Source organism: Elaeis guineensis, chromosome 7, assembly GCF_000442705.2.
Source record: "Elaeis guineensis isolate ETL-2024a chromosome 7, EG11, whole genome shotgun sequence".
In the NCBI taxonomy this organism is placed as follows: domain Eukaryota; kingdom Viridiplantae; phylum Streptophyta; class Magnoliopsida; order Arecales; family Arecaceae; genus Elaeis; species Elaeis guineensis.
Window position 1 is genome coordinate 13,772,086 of NC_025999.2, and position 14,967 is coordinate 13,787,052.

Below are 14,967 nucleotides of genomic sequence, written 5' to 3' on the forward strand. Positions count from 1 at the left end.
ATATAAATATAAATATAATATTAAATATAATAGATTAATATAAATATTAATATTAATAAAAAATATTATACTAGTATAAATATTAAAATATAATAAATATTATATTATTAATATTATATTATATTTATATAAATATTAGAATAATATTAATATAGTATTATATCACAATTTAATATTTTGTCATAACCATCCATTGATATTTTATAAAATTTTAATCATAAATTTTAAAAAAATATTTTAAAAAAAAATATCACTATTTTTCATCTCCATAAAAAAATACTAAAATTTATCTTCTCCATAAATTTATATTTTTTATAAAATATAAAAATAATTTTTTATGAAAATTTTTTTTTCTACGCTGCCTCTTTCCCCGCTACTTTCCGTCAACCAAACCTGTCCGAAGTTGAAAACATTTTTTTTGGATGAATGTACCCTCCCTTTCCGTCTTTTTGATCTACTACCTAGGACGACTTGGACCATATGAAGTTTTAACTTGATTGGAAATCAAGATCCGTTCCGTTGGGCTACCACCGCAGTGGTATACGACAACCTCTTTGCTTTCGGAAAATACGTGCGAAGACCGCGTTTACTTGATAGCTGAAGGTGAAGAAAGCTGAAGTTGTAGACTATACATAGACTGCGTTCCAGATCCAAAGATAAACAAGGCGCCCAGAGAAAGAGTGAGAAAGAGAGAAGAAGGATGATGGGGAGAATGTTCTTGTGCTTGTTGCTGGCCCTCTCAGCCAGCATAGAGATAAGTGATGCTTTGGGAGGCCGAGGTCCAGCAACAAGGCAGGGAGATGCCCTTAACAAGCTCTATTTCGACGCGTTCAACTTAAAGAGAAAAGCAGTTGCTGCAAGTGATTCTTCTTATGCCGCCACTCTTTTCTCCGATCTGTCGTCGAAAACTTATCCCCAGCAGGGGTTGAAGGAGAGTGACAAGATCACCAAGTTGCCTGGCCAGCCTCAAGGTGTAGATTTTGATCAGTATGGAGGCTACGTCACCGTCGACAAGGAAGCTGGTAGAGCCCTATTCTACTACTTGGCCGAGGCTGCATCTGCTAATTCTTCTTCCAGACCACTGGTTCTCTGGCTCAATGGAGGTGAATAAAGAGATCAGGTGTATCATTTATGAACAATCTTATATTGCAGCAATCTCCAATTTTCCTTTTTCTTTCAATGCTATTAGGACCGGGTTGCTCATCTCTCGGAATTGGAGCGATGGAAGAGCTAGGACCCTTTCGCGTCACGAGCGACGGCAAGACGCTCTTCAAAAATCCATATGCATGGAATACAGGTCTTATTACTGATTCAGATTAAATTCTGTTTACTTCCAGTAACTTTTGCTATAATAACTCTGTCACGCCCCCGACCCGAGATTTTGAATCGAGGGTCATGGCAACCGCCGCATACTCATAGAAAACTCTTCCCATAAGCATGCAAGGCATCTTATCATACTATCCTAAAACAACAGCGGAATAATTAGTCAACAATTTAAATCTAAAATATAACGACCTAAATTTTTTTTTTAATATCTCAATAAATTCAACAACGATTCAAAGGCTTTGCATCAAATTCAATAAGCCTTTAAACCTAAAATAAAAGTATGAAGATTCTGCTTCTGATCACTCTTCCATTCATATCTTGTATCATCTTAATTCCTCAACATCTGTAAAAACAATAAAAATAGGAGGTAATGAGCTAGACAGCCCAGTAAGCAATGATCACTTTTCAATAGATTTCATCAGACATTTAAGTAAATCATTATTTATAGAAAATAAATATACAGAGTTCATCGATTCGAAATCAATTTCAATTATGCAACATAATTCATGCCAAATTCATTTCTTTTTCGAAAATTCAAGTTTCTTTCCAAATTTTAATTTCTTTTGTTCTTCAATTTCTTTTCGTCAACCATGAGCTATGACCACATTTTCCCTGTGGCAGGGTCATAATACCGCGTATCTGCTTGCGGTAGGCTGCGAATCATCTGGCAGCCATGTCCTTTGGAACCGCTGGTCTCGCTGGCCGTTTGTCGCTGGTCTCTCTGGCGACATGTCGCTGGTCTCGCTGGCGACATAAACCCTCAGGACAATCAATTGCCAACGTACATGCCCCCATTGGCAGGGTCCTTTACATAGTCAAGTTGTCAATTCTTATTGTTTCTTATATCATAATTCTTCATAAATCATGTTTCATATTCTAATTTCGATAATAAAACATATAATCATGTAGTATCGAAATCAATCAATATAATGCATCATAAAATCAATATATTCAATCATGCTTCATCATAACATTTCAAATAAGATATTTTCATAACAAAATACCATTCATCCAATTCATGCATCGTTTCACAAATCATGTCAGAAAAATACATTATAATTTGCCGATAAATTTAGAAAAAGTGAAACATTACTTACCTCAAACGCATTCCAATAAATCCACATAATTCTATAAATTTTCTTCCAAAATTCTGTTTGTAGATCATATCGTGATATCCCATGATCAAACATCCACAATCCTATACAGAATCAATTTCAATAATTAGAAAGAATACGAATACCATATTTCAACGGTTTAGATTGGATCCGATCATCTAAGTTCATCTAATCAAAATCTAATTAGGACCTAAACGATCCAAAGTTTGACTATCAGATCAAATCAGATTCGAAGTGATAGGACCGAGGTTTCTTCATCGATTTTATAAAATCAAGTAGAGAGAGAAAATCAGAGGAGAGAGAATTCATGAGGTACAATTCGAATTGATCAGATGACACAATCCAACATTATGATTGGTCCAATATCTCGATTGGTGAAATCAACATGATCAAATCAAGTCATGGCTAGATCGAAATCATGGATAATCAAATTTAAAGATTCATGGTCTGATTAAGGTGGGTGCCAGTACGCTGTCTGACAATCATGGATCAGGATTCTTCACTAGAATCAGATCAGGACTATTGAAAGAATTTTCTCATTGATAAATCGATCAAGACAGAGAAATCGATCGAGAGAGAGAAATGACTTTAGAGAGAGAAAATTCTAGAGAGAGAAAACTCATCTTGAACTCCTCAAACGATATGATTCAACAAATTTGATCGATCAGATCAAATCATGCTAAGATTATCATGTGGACAATTTAATAAGATCATGAGAAATAAAATCTAAAAATACTTGATCTGATCAAAGTGGATGTCGGTGTACCGTCCGACGATCACAGATCAAAAATTCATCACGAGGATCATTTAAATTCATCATCATTCTTCTCAAAATTCTAGAAATCTTAGGACAGAGAAATAATCTAGAGAGAGGATTCTAGAGAGAGAAAGTAGAGAGAAAAAGTAGAGAGAGAAAATACTAGTTCAGGCTGAAGAGAGAGAGAGAAGAAAGAGAAACTCTCTTTCTCATATTTTATTATTTATCTCATTATTAATTAATTTTATTTTTCTCTTTCTTCTTTTCTTTTTTTCTCTTTTTTTTTTTTTCTTTTTCTTCATGGAAGAGAGAGGAGAGAAAATCCTATTTATTATTATTATATTATTATTATTTTATTTTTCTTCTTTCTTTTTCTTTTTTTTTTCCTTTTCCTTTTTCTTTTTTTTTTCTTTTTCTTTTCTTTTTCTTTTCTTTTCCTTCTTCTTTTCTTTTTCTTTTTCTTTTCCTTCTTCTTCTTCTTCTTCTTTTCTTCTTCTCCCGTGGACTTATTTTGGGCTGAAACAGGGGACCTCACGGTCCCCTCGTTGGGTGGCCGGCCGGCGGCGTGGTCGGCATGAGACGGCCGTCGGCAGGAGGAGAGGCGATCCACGGTAAGAGGAGGCCAAACCGGTGGTCGACGGTGACCACCGGCGACGGAAAAATGGCAAAAAAAGAAGATTTTTCCGCAACAAAATCCGGCGACTTCGGTCGCCGGCGAGCGTGCACATCGGCACGGGAAGGAAGGGGGAGGAGAGAGGAAGGGGAGGAAGCTTACCTCCGACGCCGGCGAGGTTTTTCCGGCGAGAAATTGGATGGCACAAGGACGGGTCTCCGTGAGGAAATTTCCGGCGATTGCCGCCGTGTTGCCCCGGGATTCTTTGGTAGGAAGAAGGGAGAAGGGTCTCCCCTTTAAATAGAACCAAAGGAGAGGAGTTTGACTCCTCTCCGGTGAGGTTTCCGACTCCGATTAGGAGCCGGTCGGGAGAAGAAGACTCCCTGTGGGAGTCTTCATCAATTTTTTTTTTTTTTTTTTTTTTTTGGGGCTGCTGGGCTATCACAAACTCAAATGGTTGGTGATATATATATTAATGTTTGGTATGTGAACATGTTATTCTTCCTTCTAAGAATCATTATGATACATATATTGCTTGGTGAGTAATCATGTTTAATTTGGGGTGCTGCAGTTGCTAATGTGCTGTTCTTGGAGAGCCCGGCTGGTGTTGGCTTCTCCTACTCCAACACCACCTCCGACTACGACAAGAGTGGGGACAACAAGACGGCTGCGGATGCCTATGTGTTCCTTGTGAACTGGATGGAGAGATTCCCAGAGTACAAAGGAAGGGATTTCTATATAGCTGGGGAGAGCTATGGGGGGCACTATGTCCCTCAGCTTGCTTATACCATACTCCAACACAACAACTCAATTATAAACCTTAAAGGCATCATGGTATCCAGCTTCAATTATAGCTAGCTTCTCGTAGTATCTTATGAAGAGAGTCTGCTCATCTTTTATTAATATCTTGTTGCACTTACTGAAACTGATATCGGACAATACTAGATTGGCAATGGAGTGATCAACGACGAAACGGACGAGAAGGGGATGTTCGACTATTTCTGGACTCATGCATTGATCTCAGATGAGACCATTGATGCAATCCACAAGTACTGCAATTTCTCACCCAATGCCAGTAACGAGCCCAAGCAATGCGTACAGACGGTAGAGAATGCCTATGAGTTGGTCACAACACTTGATATCTACAACATCTATGCCCCTCTCTGCACTTCACAAGGCGTCACTCCTTCTCCTAAGACATACTCGGTTTGTTGCCTCTTCTTCTCATATATATTCTTAAATTTAGCAGCCAAGGTTCGTAGGGGGACTTGACTTTGTGAGTCATCCAGATTGAAAATTTCGACCCATGCACTTCTCTCTACGTGAGTGCGTATCTCAACACTGCTGAAGTGCAAGAAGCTCTACATGCCAATGCAACCAAACTCAACTACACTTGGTCTGGTTGCAGGTACGCCCCATACCAACTTGTCCAAATTAATGCGCTCATTGACAGGAATAAAATATAGTTAAGTTCCATATTAGATTAAAATATAGTTTAATAAAGAGTGGCACGTCATCCTGAGGGAAGCAAATGGTCAATGGCACATAAATCCAATAGATCACGTTCCAAGAAGGTAGGAGTCTAGAGCTGATCCAAATAGCCAGGCCACCGCAAATCATGGCGCCTCGACTCATATTCTGATGTGATTGACACATGCTATCCATTGGATTTGCTCTCCTTCTCTCATTTCTTATATTAAAAAAAAAAAAAAAAATCCTATATCACAACTCAAGAGAAAGGAAAGTGAGTGTGGGTCTAGTTGGAGATTCCTCTGGTCTCGCCAGTTATGGATTTCTTTAATTGGTTCGAAAAAAGAACGCACTACTTGCTTAGTCTGGTCCACAACCTGGCAAGCACATGAGGCCAGCCCTCCAAATTCCATGAAATATATGATTCCACTGTCCCAACCCAATCAAACACTTGCCAATGGAATCTACACAAGAATTTTGTGGTCATGTCCAAGCCAGTGGGTGAGTAGGTGATAAGAACATGCAAATGGGAGAATGGAGAAAATAGAGTGGTTGAATTATCTTCTTCTGCATATCTAGACAGAATGTCACCAATCTTGCAAGGTCATATGACTGGTAAACCACTTGCTCTTGCTTGATTGCAAAGGTTGGTGGGGGGCTTACATATATAGTGACATTTGTGGGACATGTATTTTTGAACCACTTAACTTAATAATCATTTCTCCTTCCATCCTTTTCTTCTGAATAAGAAATCCTATCTTGGCGCATATCTGTCCATTATAGCTCAGGTAATTAATTGACTTGTGGAATATTTCCCATTTAAAAAGTTTAATTGATTGAATCCCTAGTCAGATAATTGGGTTATTATCTTCTATGTCAATGACCCAACAAAGAAAATCGATTAAACTAGGTCAGGATTCCAGAATAACACTACATATTAGTTTTTCCTATTAATTATGTTATGTGCAATGATATGGTGTAGGTTAGAAAAATCACTCAAAAAAGTCACTCAACTATTTTGAACTGTTCATCCTTTAAAAAAAACAAAAAAAAAAACTATTTTGCACTGTTCATTAATTTGCTTCATCACATAGCACCAGCTACATAATGCCAATTCAAAAGGAGCAATGAGAATTCAGCAAACCAGATGAGTGACTCTCTCAGTTACATATAAAAGTGACTAAACCATTTCTGATTTCATATAATTTTTGTTAGAAGTTGGTACTCGCATACTTGTTTAAGTAATATCCTTACAATTATGACAATGAAGGTTCTGTTAATTTTAATTTTACATTTTTAGAAAATTAATTTAATAGTTAATTAGTTTCATAGCAATCACAAGTTGATTCATCTAAGCCACCAGTACAAGAATATCAAGAAAGCCAAGTTAATTTCTAATGTCCTATATACCACCATGAACCGTGGCAAAGTTGGTAGGCCTTTCTGTACAGTCTTCGGTGGAGCTGGCTTCCACGTTCCTCAAATGGTCCACAGCAATGATGGTGCGGAAAAAAAAAAAAAAAAGCAATAAATCGCTGCCCAATAGCTTAATAAAGTTCATTACATGTCGTGTATGCGGTAGTCGTCTATTTTTATTATTTCTGAAGGATTGGGCATCCACTATGATCTCATTATCGCAAAGGCCATTTCCATGACGAGACCTGCCACCACCTTTTTAGGGAAAAGGGTTCTCTTCTCAAATATTATTTGTGGAGTCACCAGCCTACCTTCCTACTTGGTCCATTTTTTGAAGGATAGAAAACTTGCTTGAAAATTTATTTTTTAAAATAAATATTTTTAAAAAATAATTTATCCATATTAAATTATGTATTGGAAAGTCGCTCCAAAATTCGATATCTTTTTGTATTACTAATTTCTCAGATAAATTTTTGAGATCTATCCATATTTTCTGTAATATCTATTATTATATAAATATTACTATATATTAACATAATATATTGATAAAAATAATAAATTTTATTTCATTTATATATATTAGGAACGAAATAGAAAATATTTTATTTATTGATGAAAAAATGACTTATCCGCTACCTAGATAGATAGAACTTTTCTTCCATTTTATGGATAAATGCTATCTATGAGTAAATAATTTATCCGTCTAGAAAAACGTGAGAACGTGTGAAAGTCATTAAAAAAATTAACTAAATTTTTTATGATATTTATCCTTCAAACAATGGTCCCTTTAGGTGGATCTTAAGCATGTCATATGTGCACTAGTTATCATTTTGTAAGTTTAGGAGAACATGATAAAATGAACTTCGTTGGAGCCAACATTGATGACATCGCTATTGAGCCTATACCTATAACTTCACCTCTTTCCCCTTTCAAGGAAAAACAAGCATAAACTTCATATGTTTGACATTTTATTTTATTGATGACTAAGAGCAGAAGATATATAAAGGTGCTTGTTTTGACTATATAGTTCATTTGTTACACAATCTAAAATAAATTGTTTTCCAAGAAGGTACGAATAATTCAATGACATATTATGCAAACTAGAATCACAATTAGAATTGCCATTACTTGCTAAGGCTTAATCTTCCTTATTTATATGTAATGGCTTTACCTTCTAGTAAAAATATATGTATAGTTCCATGAGGAAATGTTTTAGTAATAATCTGCATTGTAGGAGCAGTTACTAGATCAAAGCAAAATTGATCAATGATGCATCATATAAAAATGAAGTTCATTATTTTGTTTAAGGGTCATAATAGGAGTATTTCATTTTAGATTGCAATTTCAAGCTATTGTTATATAACAAAAATTTCATATGGGCTATTTTTATTCTTCATACAGGTAGCACTAAATATTTGTTAAAATTTTTTTGATATGTTTTCAGTTGTCACTCAAATTTAGTTTAATTACAAGCTATCATTTATGCAAAGTTATGGACATGAGTGTGATAATTATTATTTCTCTCTTTTTTTCAAATATTTGAGATTACATCATTTGGTGGTTTTTAATGCAACATTTAATGATGCAGCCAAGTGCTAACACGATGGACAGATAGCCCTTATACAGTCTTACCACTTATCAAGGAATGCATGGCTCATGATGTACGGGTTCTAGTATACAGGTAATATTGATTAAAGTTGTTGGTATATTTCAAAATCTTAAATTATTTTCCAAAATAAAAATGACAATGACATAATTATTGTGAAGTGACTAGCTAATAAGTTTCTATGTTCAAATATAGTGGAGATGTCGATGGACGGGTTCCTGTTACTTCATCGAGATATTCTGTCAAACAACTACAAGTTTCTGTGAAAACTCAATGGCAACCATGGTTTATCAATATTGATCAGGTAAATCTTTTATCTAATATGAATCATTATGGTTTTTGAGCTGTATGTCTTCCAAAAGTCCTTTTCAAAATGCAATGTCAATTCATTCTTTCACTATTTTCTTAATTTGTGATCCTGAAAAGAAATATAGCATCTTGGCACCTCCTCTTCAATCTCTCTATAATGTAATTTAGAGTCTACCATCTAACTTTCTTCTTGCTCTAATTATGAAGCTGTTAAAACTTAATTACCCTTGAATTTTTATTTTTTAGTGTTTCATTTAGAGACAAAATTGTTCGATTTTCCAACTAACTTTCTCAACATCCTTAAAAACTTAGGATGATGGCTCCATCATAGAATCTAAGAAGACAAAATGATAGCAATAAATGGATTTTTCTATTGGGGACAAAGTCAATGATTCCTAATTCTATTATAAAAATAATTTTAAAACCTCATAGGAATAAAATAATTTTTTTAGTTTACGACAAGCCTATTAAGCAATAGCTAACACCGCATCATTTCTTTTCTCCCTTTGCCAAATTTCTCCGTGTCCAACCTAAGCCTCATGACTTCATTTCTACTACTTTATATTTGTTGTTATAGAATTAACACGTGCTTATAATGAATTTTTGAATCATTTTGTCTCATACATTTTCTTCAAAAAATATGACATAATTCCATTGTTAATTAATAAGATCAATACAAATATAAATGAAAACTCTAAAACTAAATAGTAAACCTCAATATTTTCATGGAATTCAAATATTTACCATACTTTTGGGCAACTTTACTAACTCTGTCTCTCTCCCCCCCCTCCCTATTTTTTTAACTAAATAAAATATTATGAACAGGTTGGTGGATACAGCGTTGTTTTTGATGGTAACTTAACATTGGCCACTGTCAGAGGAGCAGGACATGAGGTTCCAAGCTACCAAGCACTTCGAGCACTTGTTCTCATCAAGTTTTTTCTTGAGGGAAAGCCGCTTCCTTCTTGAAATTAATTTAACTTAAATATATCTATTTTTTAGATATATATCGACAAGGATGTAGTTTCTTGGTTTTTAGAATCTATTTCAACCACATATTCGGCTATATGTTTAGCTATTTATTAGTTATTATTGAAAACATATTCAGCTATATGTTTAGCTATTTATTTGTTATTATTGAAAACATACAATTATCTATTTGTCTCTCTTTCTCTCCTGCAAAAATGAAAGTTCTATTATCAAGCACAAAGGGAAATTGGGACCCTTCATTAATGCATTCATTTTAAAAAAAGATTAAGCTAAGGCCCTTCACCATTCTATGGGCGGAATGCGTTTGTACTTGTCAAAATTGATTCCAAATCTAAAAGTAGAATTCCAATGTTTGACTACCATACAAAAATAATGTTGGATTGCATTGAAGATCTCTCAAAACATGTTCCCATAAATGCAACATTGTATGCTAAATATCGCAATTACAGGGAGTTGTTTTTTTTAAAAAATAATACATGGCCCTCTCAATACTCCTCGTATTTCTCCTTTACCTGTTTCCTTATGTATTAGGACTCTTTCTTTCTTCAAATTATTTGTTTCTCATCTCCATCCAAATTTGCTTGTATATGAGGACTCTTTCTTCTTTTGTTCCACTTCCTTGTATGTCGGGATATTTTATTTTTTTTAGATTAATCTCTTCTCATCTCCATCCCTATCTAATGACACGAAGATAGTAATTTCTATCTTTCTTTTATGGATTTCTAGTCTATTTCCATTGATTTACCACTCCATGAGTTTCTTATTCATGCCTTCATGGGAACTTTTAGAGCTCACGTGAATTAACACTCCCTTCCTCTCCTGCTATTTACAAGAGTGTCATTATCTTAAAGGACATTCTCATAGAAATATGCAAGTAGGGATGAAATCCTCCGGTAACAAGAAGCATTTGATCAATTCCAAAAGAAATACGAAAGTCAGTGGATAACTTTTAAGAAAAAATATAATAGAGATTTTATGTTTTTTTATTTTTTGATAAAAAGGGAGGGGAGACCCCTCCTACATTTTACTAATATTAAAAAAATACAAGAAGAAAGAAGAGAAAAAAATAAAATAAAAAATTTTATATCTAAATATATAAAAAAATTATTTTAGATATTTGTTCTTTTTGATCATGTTGTCATTCAAAAGTAGCTTTCAGATTTATCAACCAAATATACAACAAACTATTTGTACAGATTCAGAATAGCTTTAGGATATTGATATTCAAATAAAAACTACTTTGTCTCAAAGTAGTTTTTGACATCAAAATATAGTTTTTACTAGAATTTATTTTTTGGCCAAAAATTATAGTATCACCAAACTAACCCTAAATTTCAGTACATTGAATCAAAATTTTATCTGCTTTGTTAGCTTTCTAGGTCTCTGTGTGTGTGAATTTGGTTACACATATATCAAAATTTCAATATTTTTTATAGCCTAGTTGAACGAATTGTGAATTCAAAGTTAAAGCACTTAATTTATATCATTATAGATTTTTCTTAAAGAAAAGTTTTCTAACTACACTTCATGCTCCTAGTTTTTATTTTAGTATTTTTGCAATTAAAATTTCATAATGGTTTCATCCTTCAAAAAATATTGTTTTAACAATAAATATGTATTATAAACAAGTTGGTCTGTTTGAGAAAAGAATTTGTATTAATTATTTAAAGTGCAATTTCTTTGTACCTTCCTGTAGATTTGTGGATTGTGGTACAATCTTTGACAAAAGAGGAGAGAAATGGGAGTTTCCATATTACTCACCAAAATTTATTCGAAGGAGAGAATCTATGGGGGATTACATGTAGTGATTAAAAGCAAAGAAGAATCTACAAAAGGGAAAGGACCTATAAAAGGTATACAAGAGGTAAGAAACACAATTTCCACATACCAAAGAGAGGGAATAAAAGATCAAAAGAAGGAGATCCAGAAGAATATATGTTCATCCAAGATTAAATGTTCACTGAGAGTAGTGCTGGATCAAACCATACTCCATCATCGTCTCCCAAAGAGGCAGAAACCAAAATGTGCATCCCAAGAGAAGAGCGAGAGGCATCAACATCAACCTTCCTCCATCATTGTCACCACCAAAAGATTCACAAATCAAACTAAAGGAGATAAGTAGTAGAGCAGGTACAGAGTCAACAAGCAAGGGGCTACCAAAACGGTTAAGGAAAACCAACGACAAGCACATTAGCAATATTCTTGTTGGCTGTCGGAGCCTTCAAGTTGTCCCAAAGCTTACAAGATCCTTTGGCTTATAGAGCATAGACCAGTCATTCAAAAGCTGCCAGATTTTAAAGTTAACTGAATGAGGCTCTAAAGATTTATGCAGAAAAATCCTATCATTTCTTTCATGCCAGCAACTCTAGATGACTGTCGCAGTCAACATAAAAACTGAAGGTCATAATTTTTTGACAAAAAATTCACATCTCCAGTTGGAACAAAGCTTCTAGAAGTCATTTTTTGAAATAGGTACCTAGAGAGAGTGATTGAACATTCTCCAGATAGAGGCAACAAATGGGCAAATAGTGAAGAGATGATTGATGGATTCATTCTGATGGTCACATAGAGGGTATCCACCTTGGCAGTTTCCTATTTTTCTGAAAAGATTCTCTCGTGTTGAGTTTATTGAGAAGACAAAGCCAACTGTAGCATTTAACCTTATAAAGGACACTGATATTCCACAAAAGCTTTAACCATCACCCATTTAACCCCCCTTGAATTAAGAAAGTGATAAAGAGAGGAAGTTGAGAAAGCACCTTAGAAGTTAGCTTCCAATTGGCTCAATCAATCCCATCATTTAACTGAAAGTAATTGAGGATATTTAAAAGGAAAGAGCGTTCAGCAAGGGCAGCTTGAGACAGCTGCAATCTAACTCTAAGCTTCCAAGAGTTTGATCAAGTGGAGAAGAATTTGGCAACCACACCAGATTTCAAACTAGAGGACTGATAAGTTTTAGGGAAGAATTCAACGAGAGGTACCTCTGGGATCCATGCGTCCTTCCAAAATAGCACTTCAAGCCCATTACCAATCAAAAATTTGATATGATTTCAAAAGAGAGGGAGACTTTTAAAAATATCCTTCCAAGTTCTCGAGCATCTTTTATCTGGCTTCCATGTAGCAGAGAGCTTGATTTTTTTTTTTTTGAAATAAAAGAAATTAAGGATGTTCTTCCAAGTGCTCATGCTGTGGTTAAGTAACCTCCAACCCCATTTTGCAAGAAGAGCTTGGTTAAAGGAAGAAATATCTTAGAGTCCTAATCCACTACCCTCTTGCCTGCTGAGGCAAATCTTGGCCCAACTCACTTTACAGAAGAACCTGCCCACCTTTTTAGCTCCTTCCAAAGAAAGGAATGCTGAATCTGATCAAATTTTTTGATTAGCCAAGAGGGCATATTGAACAAAGACATGTAGTATATTGGGATGGAAGAAAGAACAACATTAACGTTGACAAGTCTACCTCCAAATGATGGAAACTTGCCCGCCATGTAGCAAATCTTCCCTCAATTTTTTGGAGAAAGGGCATCCAATCAGGTTTAGTGATGTCGGAAGGAAATGGGAGAGGGAGCCAAGCCCCCAAAAGCAACAAGAACTCGACTAAGTATATCTTAGGAATCCACCCAAGAGAGACTAAGTCAAAAGATATAACTTGATCTTGAGTTGCAATGATGTTGTATTTCAATAATTCATGCATGCTTACATCTATCACCAAGACACCTATTTATACTAGTTGGAGATAATCACTTTCATCTTTCCTAGATTATATATTTAATTCAAATACATGACCCTATCCATTAGAAATCTAAATTCCTTCTTAAAGCCCAAATCTGTCTTCTCGATTTCTGCTGCACAGCTTGGAGTAAATTGACCATAACTTCTTCTAAGAAACTCCAATTCATGCACCGTTTATTGCATTAGAAACTTTTCAGAGCTTTCCAGGGATATATAATTTGACCATATTTAATGATCGAATGACTTTATAATTTCATGAACAAGTGATCCCTTGAGTTCTGCATTTTCTGGATAACCATTGCAACTCTTATCCCTTGAGTTCTGCATTTTTTGGATAACCATTGCAACTCTTATTTATTATTATCATAATGTCCCCATCATCTTATTTATTATTATCATAATGTCCCCATCAATTCTCCCCTAGTTGGAAGAGACTTGCCCTCAAGTCGGACTCTTCATCTTCTTCGATGTATGGTGATAAGTTAGAGATGTTGAAAGTGAAGGAAAAATCGTCTTTTTCCTTATAGGATCTTCCAGATCTAATGAGATCTAAGGTGGAATATTTTTTAAAAAAAATTATCCTACTTTATTTCAGATCTAAGGTCTATTAGATCTGATTCTTATTATCTGATATTTAATCTAAAATTAAATCTAAAACTTGAGGATTAGAGAAATACCTCTAGGGTAACTAGATTACCCTGTAGATGATCGCAGCAATGTCTGAGGTTCAAAAATAGCCACGCAGTCGCCTACCCTCTACCGGTATCCACTCAAGTAGGATCTGGATTGTCTTCTCCTTTCAAATTTTTACTTCAAAAATTAGATCTGGATCTGATCTGGAAGATCTTCAAAAGATCTTCTGAAGCTGGAGTAACAGCTTCTCGACAAATCTCTGCAGCCTTCTGTTCAGAGAGCCACCACACCTGGGACAAGCACTAGATGGACGTCCAACTTCTTGGACGTGAAGAGGAGAGAGAGAGGAGCAGAGGGGATGTGGAGAAGTGGGGGGGAGAATCTCATTTTTGCTGGGTATTGAGTAGAATCTCGCAGCCCTAGGCGCAGATAGGGTTTAAATAGACCCTGTTGCGCCATGCAGTGCCACATCATTCGATCAATCAAAAAATTTTAATTAATTCTAAAAAAATTTTGATTGGTGGAGTGATATCATTTGATCATATCAGATAAGAATCTCCTCAATTTCCATCACTGTTGGTGCCAACACTGGATAAGCACAGTGAGATTGGTGCCCTACAGTCCAAGTCGATCAAAGGATCAGAATCCTCATCTCATGGGACTCTATCCTTATCCACTTGGGATGCATGCCCAATCTGAATATGGAACCCACTTTGAGACCCAATTTAGCAGGTGGACACTCCACAAAAACTCTCCAATGACCTCTTGCCAAGTGGCCTTCAGTTTAAAATCTATAAGTCAATGTTTGACCGATGTCCTAAAATGAAAATGACAAGTGACAGAAATTGGCAGGTGTTATCTTAAATTCATCTCATAAATTAAGACAAGACTTTTTTGAGCTGGACTGATTCTAGTCAGACTGAGAAAAATCTTCTCAAGATTTTCTAGGTGAGTCAAATCATATTTGGCTCAGTCGAGATGAAAAAAATTACACGAGGAGA

General features: G+C 35.1%; 1 protein-coding gene across 1 annotated transcript; it reads left to right on the forward strand.

The window, feature by feature from the left end:
- Positions 1-635: 635 nt before the first annotated feature.
- LOC105036173 (serine carboxypeptidase II-3) lies at positions 636-9,770 on the forward strand. Its single transcript, XM_073261289.1, has 8 exons — positions 636-1,103; positions 1,190-1,297; positions 4,383-4,645; positions 4,757-5,017; positions 5,101-5,219; positions 8,286-8,378; positions 8,499-8,607; positions 9,438-9,770. Exons 1-8 carry the CDS (start codon positions 701-703, stop codon positions 9,579-9,581), a joined length of 1,500 nt encoding a protein of 499 aa, XP_073117390.1. The 5' UTR covers positions 636-700; the 3' UTR covers positions 9,582-9,770.
- Positions 9,771-14,967: the final 5,197 nt, after the last annotated feature.

Coding starts and splice junctions, on each gene's coding strand:
- LOC105036173 (XM_073261289.1), top strand. CDS start 701: ATGATGGGGAGAATGTTCTTGTGCTTGTTGCTGGCCCTCTCAGCCAGC. Junction 1,104..1,189: donor GGTTCTCTGGCTCAATGGAG/GTGAATAAAGAG, acceptor CAATGCTATTAG/GACCGGGTTGCTCATCTCTC. Junction 8,379..8,498: donor GTACGGGTTCTAGTATACAG/GTAATATTGATT, acceptor GTTCAAATATAG/TGGAGATGTCGATGGACGGG.